At 36.1% G+C, this 18,307-nt stretch overlaps 2 protein-coding genes across 3 annotated transcripts in view; both read right to left on the reverse strand.

The window, feature by feature from the left end:
* The window catches only part of LOC145203669 (medium-chain acyl-CoA ligase ACSF2, mitochondrial-like), a 39,377-nt gene that overhangs the window by 14,255 nt on the left and 6,815 nt on the right, over positions 1-18,307 (reverse strand). Inside the window, exons 1-9 of one of the 2 annotated variants that reach the window (XM_080075923.1) lie at positions 17,264-18,235; positions 16,637-16,832; positions 16,107-16,235; positions 15,505-15,677; positions 14,553-14,718; positions 14,179-14,274; positions 13,342-13,490; positions 12,824-12,915; positions 12,384-12,457 (exon numbers count right to left, since the gene is read on the reverse strand). The exons of the other annotated variant lie outside the window; for it this stretch is intronic. Of the exons in view, the coding sequence (XP_079932049.1) occupies positions 12,384-12,457; positions 12,824-12,915; positions 13,342-13,490; positions 14,179-14,274; positions 14,553-14,718; positions 15,505-15,677; positions 16,107-16,235; positions 16,637-16,832; positions 17,264-17,397 (1,209 nt within the window). The 5' untranslated portion in view covers positions 17,398-18,235. Of the gene's footprint in view, positions 1-12,383; positions 12,458-12,823; positions 12,916-13,341; positions 13,491-14,178; positions 14,275-14,552; positions 14,719-15,504; positions 15,678-16,106; positions 16,236-16,636; positions 16,833-17,263; positions 18,236-18,307 lie in introns of those variants that run through there. 2 annotated transcript variants of the gene reach the window in all.
* On the reverse strand, positions 1,222-11,627 carry LOC145203667 (uncharacterized). The gene is made up of 12 exons (XM_080075921.1): positions 10,533-11,627; positions 9,657-10,073; positions 9,374-9,535; positions 7,562-7,724; positions 7,058-7,260; positions 6,605-6,930; positions 6,080-6,252; positions 3,718-3,901; positions 3,160-3,263; positions 1,796-2,019; positions 1,566-1,734; positions 1,222-1,484 (listed from the first exon to the last, which is right to left on the reverse strand). The coding sequence occupies exons 1-12, from the start codon at positions 10,554-10,556 to the stop codon at positions 1,381-1,383; spliced, it is 2,253 nt and encodes a 750-aa protein (XP_079932047.1). The 5' UTR covers positions 10,557-11,627; the 3' UTR covers positions 1,222-1,380.

Raw genomic sequence — 18,307 nt, forward strand, 5'->3', positions numbered from 1 at the left:
TGACTTTGAGAGAAAAGTATAAGTGAGACTTACGTGGCTAGAGCTCCTTGTGTCAAGTACAATAATGCGATTTCGAACTTTAGAATGTGCATTGTTACATAATAAACGATTACAAACGATTCTGTAACCGTATAAACGACCGAGGAAAAGGCATTCTTTACCACAATTAAGTGCACAGAGTTGCATTTTTGTGCCTTTTAAAACTGACTAAAAACAAGAATGCTGGATAATTTAACACCTTAACAAATGAACAACAACTCTTGTATAAGTGACTTGACAAAAAGTGATATGAATACAAATCAGGTGCATAAGAATGACCACACGCACAATTTTCGTCAGCTTCAACACTGCAAGTAGGCTTCAGCAATATTGGCAAATTTAATACAAGCCTAAAGCATTGCTTGCTGGAGTAGGACCACTGTTTAAGAAGCCGCGTCCATAACAGTGCGAAAGAAAAGCTCTCAACATATGATCAGCTTTTTATTATGTTTGCGCTTTTCAGCCAATTCTTATGCAACAACAAAAAGAATGGCAGATCCAATAAAGCCTTAAAGGGGTAAAGGCCATTATTCTGCTTTAGCAAGAGAAAACCGCACTCGTCTTTTAACACCACTGAAAAATTCACACCAGAAAATATTCTATCCTATATCGAATCATAGGAACCTTACAGTCAACAAATTCACACAAAGCATCAACTTACAATCACCGACGTTTTGCAGTGCTGGCATTTGCAGCCTTCACAAATCTACCAAATTTGGTGACATCGTCTGCGGTACACAACACGACCTATAAGTTCTCGTGGCTGCTGATGCTTAGGATTCAAGCATTGCGATTCCCACGAGCCGGTTCAGCCATCAACCAAGTAAATCTACCAGCGATTGATTTGTTTGTTTTGAAAGCTGCTATCGTGTGAGAGCAATCCAAACTTGCTCCCAGAATGCTAGATGAATTGTTTACTTCGACAAAGGCTAGGCTATATTTGGCCTTGGTGGATTGTGTACTGCTTAGCTAAAATTTTATGATTGACATAGTTTTCCGTAATACAACCAGTGTTTTTTTAAGGTGTTTTGGGGGGACCGAAACGGTCCCCCAAATTTCTCCAGCGGTTTCCCAAAATTTGGACTTGCAACTACAGGCTATTTTTTGGTATTTAAATGAAACACTTGCGGTCTCTTAAAACTACTTAGCGGTCACCCAAACCAAACCTTAAAAAAAACTGAATACAACTATTGGATCTTTTATTTGGCGACACAATGCACAAATGTTCAATTACAGTAGCAAAAAATCAAATTGGACTTTTATTTGCGAAATATTAAACAAGCACAGGCGAAAACACATTGCTACAACAAATACTACAGACAATTGTTTCAGCATCTTTTATCAGTGTGAACGACCTTTCTTCAGTTTCTTTTTCTTTCCTTTTAAATGATTTTGTTTTTTCTTCTGAATTTTACTGTGTTTTTCCAAAGTCACTTGTTTTATTTCTGAAACAAATACGCGTCGAAAGTTACGTCATTGCTTTTATGACGTCATAAAACTACACCTTTTAAGTAAAAACAACTTACTGCTAGTTGTGTTGCAGTCAAAATCTGAAAGCGAAAATGTAGACAGGTTTTGGCCGACGCGATTGGCTGGTGCCGAACACGTGACTGCTTGTGATTGGCGCGCATTCATCCATTTCCACAACGGTCCAATCTTGCAGTCGCATGTCCAAGTGTTATTGGCTAGATTAAACTGTTAAAAAAGTGACAAATTTTAGAAAATAACTTTCTCACATAAAAATCATAAAACTTACGTCAACAATGCTCGTGGGAAGTTCCGGTAGGTGGCGCAAAAGGTTATCGGAAACATTCAAGGATTTGAGATCAATCAATTTATCGAGGAACCCACCCTCAATTGCATGTATTTGATTGGACGCGAGATCAAGCGACTGTATTTGCGTCATCCATTTGTACCGTGACGCAGGTATGGCGTCAATAAAGTTGCCACTTAAATCGAGATGATTGAGAAGAGTGAGACCTAAAAGAATGATTTCAAGACATATTACAAACACATATACTGTGTCACAAAAACAACGCATTTTTACGAATCTCAAAATACAGGTCCAAATTGAATAATAAGAAAAAAAAGGTTGTGAGCCACTGGCCTATAGTTGGTCCACTATAACTGCAAAATAGATCGTCGTTTGTGTAACAAACTGGTGTAGAAACCATATGCTTTGTTTACACTTCTAGAAATGTGTGCAGTAAATGCTGCAAGTGTGAAAAAATGTCCATTTTGTCGCAACAAAAACGGTTGCAATGCCAAAACTGAAATTTGCGTAATGAAGCTCATTCATAAACCCGCGTTTAGGCAAACACACAGGAAACTATTTGGTTGACAGCAAGCGCAATTGCTATTTTTAATATGTTCCACTTGAAACGATAGGCCTACTTGGTGGTTGAAGTCTAAATAACCACAAGGTATTTCCTACGTGATGACAAATTGGTATTGTGGTTTTGTCAGAGGGACAAGGCAAATTATTTAAAAGTACCTTAATTGCTTGGGAACTTGCATGTAGCAAATATCTTTCAGTTTAAAGTGGCATCAGTGCTTACTGGATGTTTAGTATTGTTACAAAATCAAACATATTCAATATAAGGCATTGATAATCTGAACATTTTTTGACACATTCATATTGAAATAGCACTTGGGTTATTGGGGTAGAAAAATTTGGAAATCAGATGATCAAATTCGGGAGGATTTGGATAATTTAGGAATTAAATCCTTCCGATTTTAAAAATTCAACTTTAGCCTGTTAATATTTTGTTGCCTAAGCCAACTTTATTCCATTATTCATCAGTTGTTTTCGATTTGCAACAACTATGCAGTTACAGCAAATGCGCAGACAATATTTTTTAACGTTAAATTTAAAAAAAAAAAACTTGTTAACGCGCTCAGTGGTGTGGCAGACAAACTGCTAGAATGAGAAACTCTTTATGTGCTCTTTAACTCTTTAAAACAGAATAAGCATCTTTAATCTGAATTTGATTAACTATCCTAGATTATGAAATGTTCTTAATTACCCGTCTCTGATTAATATGCCTGAGAGGCAACATTTAGAAGAAAAAAAAATGATATTTGTTTGAAGTTAGATTTTGTCAAATTGAATTTAGCTACCTGATAAGGCTTGCAATGGAAAAACTGAAAGTTCGTTGTTGCCTAGATAAAGTCGGTTTAATGATGGGCATGAATTGAAAGCATCGTCGTCAATATGTGTGAGTCTGTGGAAAAAGAAAAATGTCCCCGTCAGTCGTTTTTTTAAATGTTTTAGAAATAAAAATGACTATCGATTTAACTTTTTGTAAACCTGCGAAAAAGCACATTATTAAACTGAAACTATAATAGAAAAACAAGTCGTATCCATACGTCAAGATGCGAATCAACACAATGCAAAAAACACTTAAAATTTGTTTAAATTCATTCATCATTTGATTCGTAAGATATATAGTTCGTTTAAACATTCTCACCAAATTTTATGTAAACATTATTTTCTCAAACAAAAAGGTAACAAACCTATGAGATAACACCAAAAATGGCCTTGTATGAGGAGAATTGGTCATTATTCTAAATTGCTGTAACACTGAGTAATCGAAAATAAGTTCGCAGAGGACCTTGCTATGATACATAAGATTTGGCATATTTTTTTATTTGTGTTGAGTTAATAGCCTTAATTACCTGTTCCAAGAGAGGTACAGCCATCGCAGTCGTTTCAAACCTTCCATCGAATCGCTCCGTAGCGCCACCAAGTAGTTGCGACGCAAGTATATTGAATATATAGACGCTAGGGGGCGAAAGAGGCCGCTCGGTATGGCAGCGATACGGTTATTATCAAGAAATAGATACGCGAGTGTTTCCATACCTACAGAATAAAAAAATATTTTACCTTGTTATTTGTTCACTGTTTTCCAATAACGCTAAATACTCTAGTCCAGTGAAAATACTCTAGTCCAGTGGTTCCCAAACTATGCGCCGCGATGTCAATAGGTGTGCCGCAAAAAATATTGAAATTAAAATCAATCAAGTAGAGTAGTAGTACCAGGTGCTTAGACCACTAGGCCAACATGCTCCACGTCTCTGAGATGTTCAACTAGGCCAGGGGTGGGCAAACTACGGCCCGCGGGCCGCATGCGGCCCGGCAAAGGAGTTTATGCGGCCCGCCAAATGTTAGCAAATTTTAAAAAGAAAGTTACTGAGCAACGCTGAATAGTATTATAAGCACAGGCGTAGAGTTTTAAAAAATACCGAAGGTGCGACTTGCCGATACCTATACCATATGCAGAATCTGTACCAGTACCATACTTTGGAACTATAAACACAGATACGTTTTACATGTTTTAGCCTGTTGTTTCTGCCACGTTATTATACAAATCGTCACTTGACACAATTTCTTCGTTCGATAAAAGTAAAAGCTATTCACGTTTTCAATTACAGCCCACTTTGCACTGTTGACGCCAAAACTTTGGTCACTTTGGATCAAGTTTAGGAGTACATTGCAAACGGACATTAAACACGGCTTTAGAATCGTTAACACAGACCCGCTCGCGTTGTTTAATGTTGGCGCAAGGAATTTATTCACAAAAAAACGTGGTGTAGCCTATGTTGCAAGAAAAGCCTAATTGTAGCGTTTCAACCAATGTTTCTTCAAACAAAGTGATAACAAACGTATTTGCACATATCTGAAAATATACTATGTTAATATTTTGGGCTAAATCAGGGGTGCACAACCTGCGGTCGTACGACCATATGCGGCCGCGGAGACGAGTTTGTGCGGCCGTGACCTTGTATGTTAAAATATATATACTGGCTGCCGTGACGTGACTAAAAGTATTTTGCCAAATATTTCGATTTTCAAACTGCTAAAACGAGATTTCGTGAGACTGGCCATATGCGCAAGGCTTTTTATCCGCTTATTGTGAGCAAACAATGCGAAAAGAACAGGCACCGTAATCGTCACAATACAGATTCTGACGTCATAAACAGTTATCTCCATTCAGTTAAACTTATACACCTGAGCATTTTAGGCGGCTTTAAATGGTATATATATATATATGATATAAATCTAATTTTTTACACCAGTAAGTAATTGGGGGCCGTTGGTGAAATACTATGCGGCCCCATAAGATTATGAACATTTGAATGCGGCCCTTGCACTGAAAAGTTTGCCCACCCCTGAACTAGGCTATTTAACTATGAGAGTGACCTGTATAGCGGCTTTATGACCTCATAGTTAGTGCCTTTGTCAGCTAATTTGCTGTGCCATTTTAAACTGAAATAAAAAAATTCAAATATATTTTTTATTCAAATGTTCGAAGTGCGCCAAATAATTTTTGTTTTTTTTAAATGCGCCTTAAAAGAAAAAAGTTTGGGAACCACTGCTCTAGTCTATGAAATCTTACCTAACAAACAATTGCAGTAATTGCTGAAGAACATTTTTTTAGTAAATTAACATTTTAGTTTCTGGTTTGTACAAATTTCAGTCCCCTTGTTTTTATACAAGCACCTATAGGTCAGTATAACTTGTGTAACATTTAACAAAGCGCTTTTGAAACATGGCAGATTAATATCGTTTGCATTTCCAAATGTGTGAGTTTCAAACTGTCTGCAGACCGCAACAACTTGAGATCTAAAATGATCTGAATGTCAATACATCCACAACCAAAGGAGTGATTTCGTAAAGAATTATTTTTGCCTTTATAATAAAAAATACAGCATACCTCGGCTAAACTGGATTCGATTAATCCGGATCTTACCCTAATTCGGACAAAACTGGACGTACAAATGATTTGTAACGTGGTAAGGCTTGAACTTATCGACATTGGTCAATCCGGATTTTCGCTTAATCCGGACAAATTGTTTGTTCCAAACGGGTCTGGAATAACCGAGGTTTATTGTGTAACAGACAAAAAATCTAGCGCGCATCATAACTGGCAGAAACTAGGATTTCAATTGCGGTAAGATTCGAACTTACAACTCCCTGAAATTTGGGTTGCAAAAAAAGAATAGATGCCTTTTCCATCAAAAAGTTGCTAACGTGTACCTTCAAAGGCTCCTTCTTCAATCTCGCTGATTTGATTTCGGTTCAAATAAAGATAAACAAGTTTAGCGAGATGACGAAAGGCACCGGCTCTTATACGTTGAAGTCCATTGCCTTGAAGATGTAATGAAATGACATGAGGACAGACGAATGAATTGGACTCCAGTAACCGAATTCTAAATAAGATGAAAATGTACGTTACAGTCAAAGTTCTAAAATATTGTATTTTGGTTATTTGAAAGGCTGTACAACTATATTTTTGTGTATTACATAATTATTCTTAATATTCTTAATAATTAGATTTAAAAAGGCATTTTCAACACAATTATGACATTTTTTCAACACAATTTGACGCATTTAAAATTATGACATTTTTACCAAAATGGACATATCATGTGGTTAAATCTTCGCGCTTGGTGAATTCTAATTGCTTGTTAGGATCGGCGGTTTTAACTCTCAAGACATAATACGTCAGCTTTCAAAACGAACATTAGGAACAACTTCAAAACTATCTCATAGAAATCTTACTTGTTATCACGCAAATCCACTAGTGCGGCGGTATCGGGCAATCTGCTCGGCACAGCAGTGTATCCACGCCGGTTGCAGTTAATATGACGGACGTCCATAGCGCAAACGCACTTGGCCGGGCAATAAAACCGGGAAGAACCGGTTATAACAGGGTTTGTAAGCATCGGCAAACTGGTTGTGATTGGTAAATCAGGTGTTGTTGCTGATTTAGGCACTGGGCAATGCAGGTCTTCAATCGAAAGACTTTTCAACGACCTGCCGCTATGCTCAGTCGGTGACATACATGTGACGTCATATTCGGTGGTTTCCATCCAGCGACGCATAACCTACGTTGAAAAAAGTTTGAATGAAAAATTCTACAAATTTAACTATGTTTTGCAACTTTGTTGCAAAAAAATGTTTTCGAACACAAATCTATTCGTTATATACACAAATCTATTCGCGTTATAATACCTGGATGGCGCAGTCGCACTGCCACATATTTCCGCCCAGCAGCAAATTTGTAAATTCCCTTCCGTTTCGTAAGTCGTGCAGCGACACCAAGCGGTTCGACGATAGATCCAAAGTATGCAATTTCGGTAAATTAGCAAATGTGGATTCACTTATTGACGTAAGAGCGTTTGATGACAAGTTGATGTGCGAAAGACGTCCCATGCCTTCGTAAAAATAATAGTTTTAGCGCTAAATCTTAAAGTTAATTTCGAGCACTTAATGGAAAAACGTTTAACGTAGAGAGTCCAACGACTTGTCATATGGGTTCAGGTTCAGTTCGGGTCACTTTTCGACTCCCTGGTTTAATAACTTATGCTTTTTGTCAAAGGTGCCCGCGGGCTAAATAGAGGCAGTACAAAAACAAACAACAAATTAAATTAAGACTTTAGACAAAATTCTTCAATAAACGTTCCGAGAAAACTTAAGACATTACTGTAGTAAAAAAGAACGTTTTAATTTGCAAACCTGAAAATACGTCGTTCGCTAATGACGTCAGTTTGTTGTTGGCTAATGAAAGAGTTGACAAGAATGGCAGCTTGACTTCAGTGGGAAAGCTGACCAATTTGTTATTCTCCAGCGACAACTTGCGAATATTTCTCAACGTGTTGAATGCGTTTCCAGAAATACTCTAAAATTTGTAAATTAGTTGCATCATAAGAAACAGTTTTTTCGCATAACAAATTAAACAAGCGTTTGTGTTGCGATTAACCGGACGAAACAAACTATAGTTTCACGTTTCCTATGGCACCAGATTATGCTAGTTAACACTAATTAATTGAATTCGTCTGTATATGATCAGATTATGTGTGACAAAATTAAACACAGTGATAGATTTTGCGAAGCTACTATAAACAGCAAAAAATGAAAAAAACTAGAAGGGTGGCTTAGCACATTTTACTATAGCATATACACTACAACCTATTCTGCAAACTGTAATATATTCTCTATATTTATTTATATTGGGTCCTATATTAGCCAACATTTTTTATAATCTTGATTTGTTTCTGCAGGCAGAAACTCATGGGTCCCCAAAACCGCAAAGTTGTAAACAGACAACCATAAGAAACGGTGCTATAAAGTCAAACACAGTGATTGGTAGTGTTCCTAAAAAAAAAAGTTATGTAAAGTACAAACTGTCTAAATCTCATGCAATTGAGACATTGTTATAAGTTTGTGTGCCTAAATAGCATAAAACACTGACATCTCAAAATGGCATATTATACAAACTGTCAAAATGTATTGTTGATTAATTCACACATTTTGGGGGGTTGGTAGGGTAAATAATAGGGCTGCAGGGTGAAACACAATATTCGACAGCTACAAATGCCAAATTCATAAAACTATCAAAAATTCATCCAAATCGGACGTTTTTTAAAAAATAGGTGGCTTAAGCAGTAAATATTGGGCTACATGGTGAAACACAATAATCGACGCCCTAAAATGGCATAATGAAGAAACTGTCCAAATTTCATCCGAATCGGCCATTGTTTAAAAAAATCACCCATTTTAGGGGTCTACTGGGGTAAATATTGGGGCTACAGTGTAAAACACAACAAACGATGCCCTAAAAAAGCACAATGAACAAACTATCCAAATTTCATCCAATTCGGACATTGTTCAAAATTTACCCATTTTAGGGGGCTAGTGGGGTAAACACTGGGGCTATCGAGTCAAACAAAACAAACGATGCCCTAAAAAAGCACAATGAACAAACTGTCCAAATTTCATCCAAATCGGAGATTGTTTAAAAAATCACCCATTTTAGGGGTCTACTGGGGTAAATATTGGGGCTACAGTGTAAAACACAACAAACGATGCCCTAAAAAAGCACAATGAACAAACTGTCCAAATTTCATCCAATTCGGACATTGTTCAAAATTTACCCATTTTAGGGGGCTAGTGGGGTAAACACTGGGGCTATCGAGTCAAACAAAACAAACGATGCCCTAAAAAAGCACAATGAACAAACTGTCCAAATTTCATCCAATTCGGACATTGTTCAAAATTTACCCATTTTAGGGGGCTAGTGGGGTAAACACTGGGGCTATCGAGTCAAACAAAACAAATGGCACATCTACATAACTATATCTACCATCTGTGAAAATTTCATCCAAATCCATCAAACATTTCAGGGCAAAACGAGGTGGACAAACTTTGGGCAGAAGAAAAAAAAAAGAAAAAAAGAAAAAACAAACAAACAAATCGAGTAAAATCAATATGTGTCCCCTTCAGGGAAGGGGACCCATAAATACTTGAAAATTGAACATGGAAACCGACCTGTATTAAGTTGTCGTCAAGAATCAGGTTTTTCAATTTTTGAAGTCCTTCGAAATCACCATCCCGAATTTCAGTCAATTTGTTCATTTTTAACGTAAGAATTTGCACTGCTGCTTTTGCAAGTGGGCGAAAGACTCCAGATTCAATAGTCGAAATTTGGTTCTGCAATACAAATTGATTATTACAGATCAACGTCTAGCCTACACTAGCCAATCAATAAATACAATCGTTATACAAGACAGCTTTACAATTCATTAAATGTGAAAATTGCCAAAATACAAACCTCATGCAAATAAAGCGTTTTTAAGGTCTTTGGCATTCCATCGAACATTCCAGAATCCAAACTGGTCAAATTATTCGTCCTCAAATTTAACAGTTTTACGCGCTTTAAAGATCCAAAGGTTCCGGGTTCGATTCCGGTGATCTCATTCCCGTTTAACAAAAGATTAACAACGTCCGAAAACCCGGTGAAGTCCCCAATGCGCAACCACCTGATACGATTTCCTTTGAGAACAACATCCTGCGCGTACGGGGGAATACCTCCGGGTATTTCCCCGGAGTTTGATGAACACGTGACAATTTTTTTCGGCTTGTTGCACGAGCAGTCACGTGGGCAGGGCGCGCCTAAAACGACGGTTTGCCATAGTGATAAGGTACAAGCCCACAAAATCAACCTCATATTTTGAAGTGTGAATTTTTTCTGTAAAAAATATTAACAGTCAATTTTCAGGTCAAACATACAAAACCGTAAAGAAATTTTATGACCAATGTTTCTTCTAAGCTGCACGCTTGCGTACTGATGATTTAATGTTGTTCATTGTGGTCCGCAATGGGCTTAAAGGCGCTTGTTTGCATGCTTAAACACATGAAAAATTATCTAAGACATTGTTTTTCATCTATTTGGCTACATCTTACCATCAACTACAGTAAAAATTCCTGAATTCCTACTAACTTTTCTAGCCAGTAAAATGTTTCCTTACTTGATAGCAAAGTAACTGCGTAAACCTGTGTACTTTCCTGTTCTATACTTCTATCAAACATTGCCCTGTTTTCCTAAATCCTTTCACTTACAGACTTACTACAGATCAAGAGATCAACTGATTATCCAACAACACTAAACATACAGTGATATTTTAAGCTGTGAAGGATTTTTACTTACGTTTTTCAAGTCTTTCAGTTGCATAACAGCTGCAAATGATCTTCCATTAAAATTTTGATTCCATTGGAGGCAACACAAGCATGACCAACACAATAAAACTGTTAGTGTCAACCTACTTTCGAATTAAGACATCACGCTGAGATTTCAGTTTCTAGGGCGAGAATTTTAATTCATAAAGGCTTCCAACTGCTTGTAATAACAAGCATAAAAACGCCCATGGTAGCATTAGAAATCAGAACTCTGAAATAGTCTTGGTATCTTTGTTTTGGATGTTGTAAAACATAGATACAAAAAAAGGATTTTGATTGGTAATGCTTCAATTTTTAACACATGTACACTTAAGTAATGTTTATCAGTGTGTTTATTCTTTACCCAGACGATACAAAACAGGGCTATATAATTTTATGTGATTACATACAAATAGGTTTAAAGGTAAAGGAGAAAAGGACTTTACCAGTACAGTAAACCTCGGTTAAACCGGATTCGGTTACTCCGGATCTTAATTCGGACAAAATTTAAAATACAAATCATTTTTAAAGTGGCAGGACTTTAACTAAACGACATCAGTTAATTCGGATCATCGTCAGTTCCGCAAAATTTGTTAGGTCCAAACTGGTCGAGGTTTGCTGTATTAGAAATTTTATGGACATTTTGCACAAATGATATGGGGTAGTAATAGTATACAATACACGACAGTATGAACGAAACTCGTCTTGAAAATGTGTTTTTCGTATTCGTCATGTGATACAACCAACCTTAACTGCAAACAATTCCCAACAACAACTTTCAGGAAAAGCTATAAAAACCAAAAAGGTCGAACGATTTTCGTTCAAACTCAAACAAAGAACAGGAAACAATTGGAAACTATATTGCGTCGTAATCCCCTAAAAGCGGCAAGACCAAAGTCGCTGTCAGCAACTAATAAGGAGATTACGTAATACACAAGTAACTAAACTTGGTACATGCACTAGGTTTCACACCGATTCAACCAGGTTTGACCTGAAATTTGGCGCGTACGTGTATATCGTGAATCGCTGTGAAAGCTAAATGTGAGATAAAAGTACCGAATCATTGTCATCAAAAACAATGACATATATTATTGTATATAGTTATGTCGAAAAAGTATATATAAATAGAGCTTTTAGGAGTGAAACACTGGTAAAAATCAAACTTATAATGGTTTAACATCCTACAAAGATACTTTTCTGATTGTGTTTTTCAAAACATAAAAATAAAAAAGTATTCAAACTGTTTGAAACTAAATGAGCATGGTACCAAAAAAGTTTTGTCACCAATAAATCCCTACCGTTTCCGTCCGTAAATGGGGGACAGTTGGAAACGGAAACAATTGCAGGTAACCGGATGACGTCATAGTGCCCGCGTAAACGGCGACGTCACAATTAAAAGTACGAGTCTGACCCAGAATGCAGCGTGGGAAAGACCTTTTTGAAGGTCAGTTGGTATTTTTGAAAACCACAAAACCCAGAAATGTTTTTTTAACTCATAAAGTTCACACAATACAATACTGCTATAGCGATCACATTGAGAGTTGAACCATAAAAAATATATAAATAAACTAATAACTTTTAAGTTTTAACCAATATATACAGATTTATTATAGGGTTTCAAAAGTTTGGAAGATATAACTCAAATAAATCAACACGCTGTTTTACAATGTAACAAAATATACGTGATGAAGAAAAGTAAAGCAATAAACAAAGGCCCTTGTAAAGTTATCACATTTACATATTATATACCTGTTATTATGACACTTCAAAATTGATAGCAAATCATTTTGTCCGTCTTTGAGAAAAAATTGTTTAGGTATTTTAGGTCCAATTACTCACTAACCTGCATAGTCGTCCCTAGGAGTTGATCAGTTCTGTTTATGACTTCTGACGGACACGGTGATCCGGCCATTATACCTGAGCAAAATTCACGGTGAATATAAACCTGTTTTTTTCTGTGTATATGGTTTCTTAATCTTTTTAGCTAACTAACTTTTTGCCTTGGAGGAAGTATTTGCGGAAATAAAAAGTAGTAATAAGATTGTGAAGCAAAAAATATTTTGTGTCGTTACCTAGTTGCGGACGAAAACATTTAACGAATCGATTTGAGTTCGCGTACTTTTGGTAAAGAAACACTGTACTGGCATTTTGTTTTCATAAAAAAACGTCCCAAACCCAGCCCAAACCCGGATTAAGCGCTTTTAGTGCAGCTTATTTAAAAATAATTTATGGGAACAATGAAGTGAACGCGAAAGAATTAAATTTTATGCAAATTAACTTTACCTTTTTTGAGTGTAGGAAAAGTTACATCCATTGAATCCAGTTTTGAGCAAACGTCGATAAACATCGTCGGAGTACCATAAATTGCTGTGCAACTGAAAAAAAAAATAGTTTTTTTCCTCAGTTAAGATACGTAAAACAGTCAGTTATGTTTTTGCGTTTCAAGTCGGGACTCGAGAAATCGGTGCAAGTTGTTTTCGTTTTTGCAAGCTCGTTCACATATATTATTTCGCTAAAATGTTCTAGCAAGAAGTTTTTTCTAGCCTGTTTCTGCGATATAGATGTGCTTGGGAGACCGGCTTGGTATTATGCCATCAATGGGCCTGGCATACTATGGTTCTAGCTACTAAGTTAGACCCATGCGTAAAATAAAAATTAAAACAAATGGCACATCGCAAAATACAAGTTTAGGAGATCAAATCAAAGCAAAAAAACAAAAAAAGTGATATCCAACTGGTTTGTACAGTGCCCAAAGTATAACAAACAAATGTTTCAAGTACACTGACAAAATTAGCACCCACTTTTCGTTTTGAAGACATTTGACAGTTGCCTCTGGGTCGTAACCAGTAATAGGAAAGATATTGGTCGCACCATGAGTTGCCATACACATTACACCAGCAACCATCCCAAAACAATGGTAAAGTGGTACTTGGCAGCAAATTCGATCTTCCTATGAAAAAAAACAAATTAGTTGGTAAGTTATCAACAAAACTTGAATGTTTTATTTTGGAAATACGTTTTTGGTTAACTGTATAATCCGTTTAACTAAATCCGTTTATAAGGTCGTAAATCCAAGCTCACCAAAAAAGAAAATCATCCAGGTATTTGCATAATTCGGTTAATTGCATAGTAAAGCTCAGCATATTAGTTATGCGATTAAACGGATTTGTCTACATTAGCTGATTGGATTTCGCTTAAATATAAACAAATTGTAACAACTATGCATATAATGTTGACTTGACTTGGCCAAAATCTCCTAAAATGTGACACTGTAAAGTTTGACTTTAATTTGACTCCCAGTAAATGCTTTGACTGGACTGAGTCATACTTGGAAAGCGATGGAACTTAACTTAAGTTAAATCTCAAGTCAAGTCACTTCTCGCAAACTTGACTCAATTTAGCGCAAGTTTACCAAAAAGAACCATATCAACCTCAAGCAAAACATAACTTCCTGACTTTAAGAAAACCCAAACTTCAGCGAAATCAAGTCACATTGCACAAAAACACATTATTGAAACTTTTGTAAAGGTATTGTTTAAAAACAAGAAATGGCAAATGGACTTATTACAAAACGGGGGTTACCATGTTAAATACGCAGGTTACATGGAAAACGCTTTGAATCATTTGCAGAAACTTACCCCGTCATCGTAACCAAGTCGGTTTCCAATCAAATAAGCGTTGTTAACGATGTTATGGTGACTTAATGTCGCCCCTTTGGGGTGACCAGTAGTGCCCTGAAAAATCGACAATGCTTATAAATCAGTTTCAGTATCAAAGTACAACTCAATTTTGCAGAAATATTAGTGTGCAGATGTGTACACAGCGCAACAAAAAGACGAAATAAGCATGTTCGCAGGAACGTATGTATGTTAAAACGTGTAAAACGGCCCAATAAAAAGGCTAAATAAGTATGTGGGAGCACAATGTATTTAAAACAAGTACCAAAAATACTACAACTTACAACCTTTTATGTAACTGTCAATTTACAACAAGACAGGGTTGGATTACTAACCGACGTAAACTGGATATTGATGGCATCATCGAACTGAAATTGTTTCTGCAGATTGTGCACTTTGGCGACCTCGCGTGGTCCTCCCGCAGACATGACGTCTTGGAACTTGTAGGTTCCGTGAAAGTGTTCATCGCTGATCATGATAATTGTCTTCAGATCAGGTAAACTAAAAAACAGTTTTAAAAAAGATTTTAGGCGTTTGTAAGCCACGTTTGCTATTCAAGTCATAGTACGACAGAGGAGCGTTATTTCAATTTAAGCTGACCTTCCAAGCATTCAATGGGTTTGATATAATTAGTCTGCAATGGGATTAGAATCTACAAAAGGAAATTCTTTCGGTAAAGAGGACCTTTTATGAGAAAATGTTTAAAAAATTGACATTATTCGTCCGACAATGGTCAGGATGAGTTAAGTTGAGTTTATTTCTTTTGGTGAAAAGAAACATGCCACTAAAAACAATCACCAACCGGAAATGGCTGCCCAACGTTAAAACGATATAGAGCACAAAATAGTAAAGGGCAAAATTGGTGATACGTTAAAACGATATAGAGCACAAAATAGTAAAGGGCAAAATTGGTGGATGATACTAAAACGCGCTGCACCGTATTTTGAAGCGTTAGGTGACTGGGGCTCACAAGAAAGTGAGGTTGACGCAGGTATACGCTGATTTGTTTGCTTTATACATTGTGTTTATATTGAACGTTATTAAACTTCGGTAATATATTGTAATTAAAGTATATTTAAATGGAATTGGAATCTTTGCCAAGCCAGATGACTCAATATGCCAATTTGGTAATAATTTGCTTGACCAATTCTCATAAATTAGGCGGACAGGACGAACGGCTGAAAAACAGCAGAAAATTACCTTCAAGAACTGCATATTATTTACGTTTAACCAGGTTACATTACAAACATCGCACATAATATCGATAATAAACACATACTAACTTACGTTTTGCAAGACAAGTGTCCAGGTTGAGTATGTTCGATATCTGGCGCCACCTCGCGGATCATATCGTAGTAGTTTTGTGTTTTATAGCTTGCTGAGGCAACCAGAGCTTTACATCCAACAAGGCGCAATGCGTATTCCATTTCATGTGTTTGATAAGCAGGGTTGACGTTTACCTGTGATATGTCAAAGGGCAATTGTGTTTAGAAGCACATAGTTAACATTTCAAGCTAACTGACTAAAATGTGTATTTCCTTAATTTGGCGTTAACCTCTAATAATTGTGTAGCCGCTTGACAAAACAAAAAAGATATTATTCTTGTAGAACAAATTTGATCTTTTTGATTTGATTGCAGACTTAAAGGGCTAACATGAAGGTTCACAAAACTCATGAAACAAGTCTAAATTGTTGAACAAATGAAGCAGTTTCAGCAAAATTATGCACTTTGCAAAAAAAACTCCTACCATTTTCAGCATACCTAGAAACTATCAAAAGTTACAATGCAAAACGCAAAAACCCCTTACACATAAAAACACACAAAAGCTGTAAACATTTGAGAACCAGGAGTTTGTTATAGTGCCATTCAATATTCATAACATTCTCACCAATATAGCTCCCATTCTTGCTGTGGCAAACTGTGTGGTGACCCACTCCAAAGTGTTTGGACCCCATATTCCAACTCTGTCACCCTTTTTTAAGCCAAGTTGCAGCAAACCAGCAGCTAAATTGTCAACCTGGAAACAAAACATTTTGTCTGACAATGTTTGTGCATAATATTGAGGTAAAGCTCCATAACAGTATTGATAATAAACTATTAGTACTCTGCATGAAAAGTGTTTGATGGGTTTCACTGCATATATTTCATAATTACAACATATCAAGTAAAATTTAATTGTTTTAACTGTTTCACCAACTGCACTGATGAGACCTTTCAGGTGGAAACAGTGTGCACTGTATGCAGATTCCTAATAAGATATATTTATATATCATCCATTGGGTTGGTGCATTTATATCAAATAGTATTCCGTTTCCAAAAAATCTTTAATGCTGCCACATGCAAATTTGCTTTATGAAAACATGTTTTACTGAAAACACTCATTTTATCACAAATTTAACAAAAAATAACAAAACTTACATCATCCATAAACTGTGCAAATGTTCTTCTGTGGTTTCCATCACAGAAAACCAGACATTCACGGTCAGGGAATTTTTCAACTGTCTCTTGCAGTAAATTTCCGACAGTTATCCCTTGAAGATGTGATTCTGAGGTCACATGGTAATAACTCTCAGTCAGCCTGGGTGAATCTGGTCTTCTTTCAATGTATTTAAAACTAAAAAAATGGTTAATTTAAAAATTATTGTTTTGCATGGTTGAACAAAAAAAAATAACAACAATTAGTCCAATAAAACTATAAACAATTAAATTTATGTTACTCTTAAGCAGGTTTTTTTTTAAGGTTTGGTTGGGTGGCCGCTAAGTAGTTTTAGTGTTTCATTTAAATACCAAAAAATAGCCATATTTAATTTTGTGAAACCGCTGGAGAAATTTGGGGGACCGTCTCGGTCCCCCAAAACACCTTAAAAAACACTGCGCTTAAGTAATCAAAACACAAAAATAGCAAAATGCCTTTTTTAAGATATTGTAAACCACTACATTTTAAAATGTATTATGTCAGCACTAAACACATAAAAAGTCATAAAAATATGTTCATGGTATCAAAGAAAAAATGTGTGAAACAACCAAATTACATTTTTTACTTACCTTGATATTGAAAAAGCGCGACATCCAAGTGTTGGAAGAAGTTTTTTGTGTACAACATGTGGTGTTCTGGCATGGTTTAGAGTCTTTGCAAAATTACTAACATTTTTATGAAAATTAAAGCAGCGAGAACCCATTTGTCCTAGTCAAAAATGCAACCGTGCTACAAAAAACAAAATATGTAACATAAAGACTGCAACAAGTAAATTCACACTTAACTAAAATACATTCTGTTTAATACAAACCAGTACAACCTAAAGTGAGTACTGCAACTTTTGGCCAAAGCATTGCTAATGTTCCACATGACTTGAGCACTTCTCTGTTTAATGTGCAAACAGACTGAATCAACATCAGATATTTTCGCATAGACCCACTATGTATGCTAAAGTTGGAACTGCACTCATGAAATTCAAACCCACAGACACATAAGAAAAACAAGCCAACATGATAATCTATGCAGAACAATTTACAACTACAAAACAGGACAATCTTTTGCAGTTCAAACAAACAACATCTCCAAAGGTGCACTTAGAATTAGTTGACCTACTGTTTCCATCACACAGAACAATGGATATGCCATTTTCAACAAAAACATTTTCGAACTATTAAAGTCTTTTTAGGAAAGTGTATTCTTATGTCGTGACACAAACTCGTGACATTTCTTCAGGAAGCTCAAGGATGGTAATTGCCGTTATGAATCATGGCAAACGTTTTACTGTTGTCAATGATCACTGCTTCGTTTGTTCTGAATATGTCCATTGTCCATGTTGCATGCATTATTTACATGTTATAACAAACGTTATTGTAGCCATTCAAGTTGACTTATGCAAGTTTTTGCCTTAAATTACTCATCTGTCTCAGGTATCAATGATCATCACATGTATTTTGTTTGTGACTGCCTACTGTAAGACAAGGCGTAAACTAGTCGCAGCAATCAAACAACAGAACAATGCACTAAATCTTGTTTCTCTGTTAACAAACAATGCAGACAACAATAAGTAAACTGTTTGTTACAGCTCCAATTGTTACGTCATGAACAAACTCAAA

This window comes from Phallusia mammillata, chromosome 8 (genome assembly GCF_965637545.1).
Source record: "Phallusia mammillata chromosome 8, kaPhaMamm4.hap1.1, whole genome shotgun sequence".
NCBI classification, from domain to species: domain Eukaryota; kingdom Metazoa; phylum Chordata; class Ascidiacea; order Phlebobranchia; family Ascidiidae; genus Phallusia; species Phallusia mammillata.

Coding starts and splice junctions, on each gene's coding strand:
- LOC145203667 (XM_080075921.1), bottom strand. CDS start 10,556: ATGCAACTGAAAGACTTGAAAAAC. Junction 7,261..7,561: donor AGCGAACGACGTATTTTCAG/GTTTGCAAATTA, acceptor ATTTTTACGAAG/GCATGGGACGTCTTTCGCAC. Junction 6,253..6,604: donor GTGGATTTGCGTGATAACAA/GTAAGATTTCTA, acceptor CATCTTATTTAG/AATTCGGTTACTGGAGTCCA.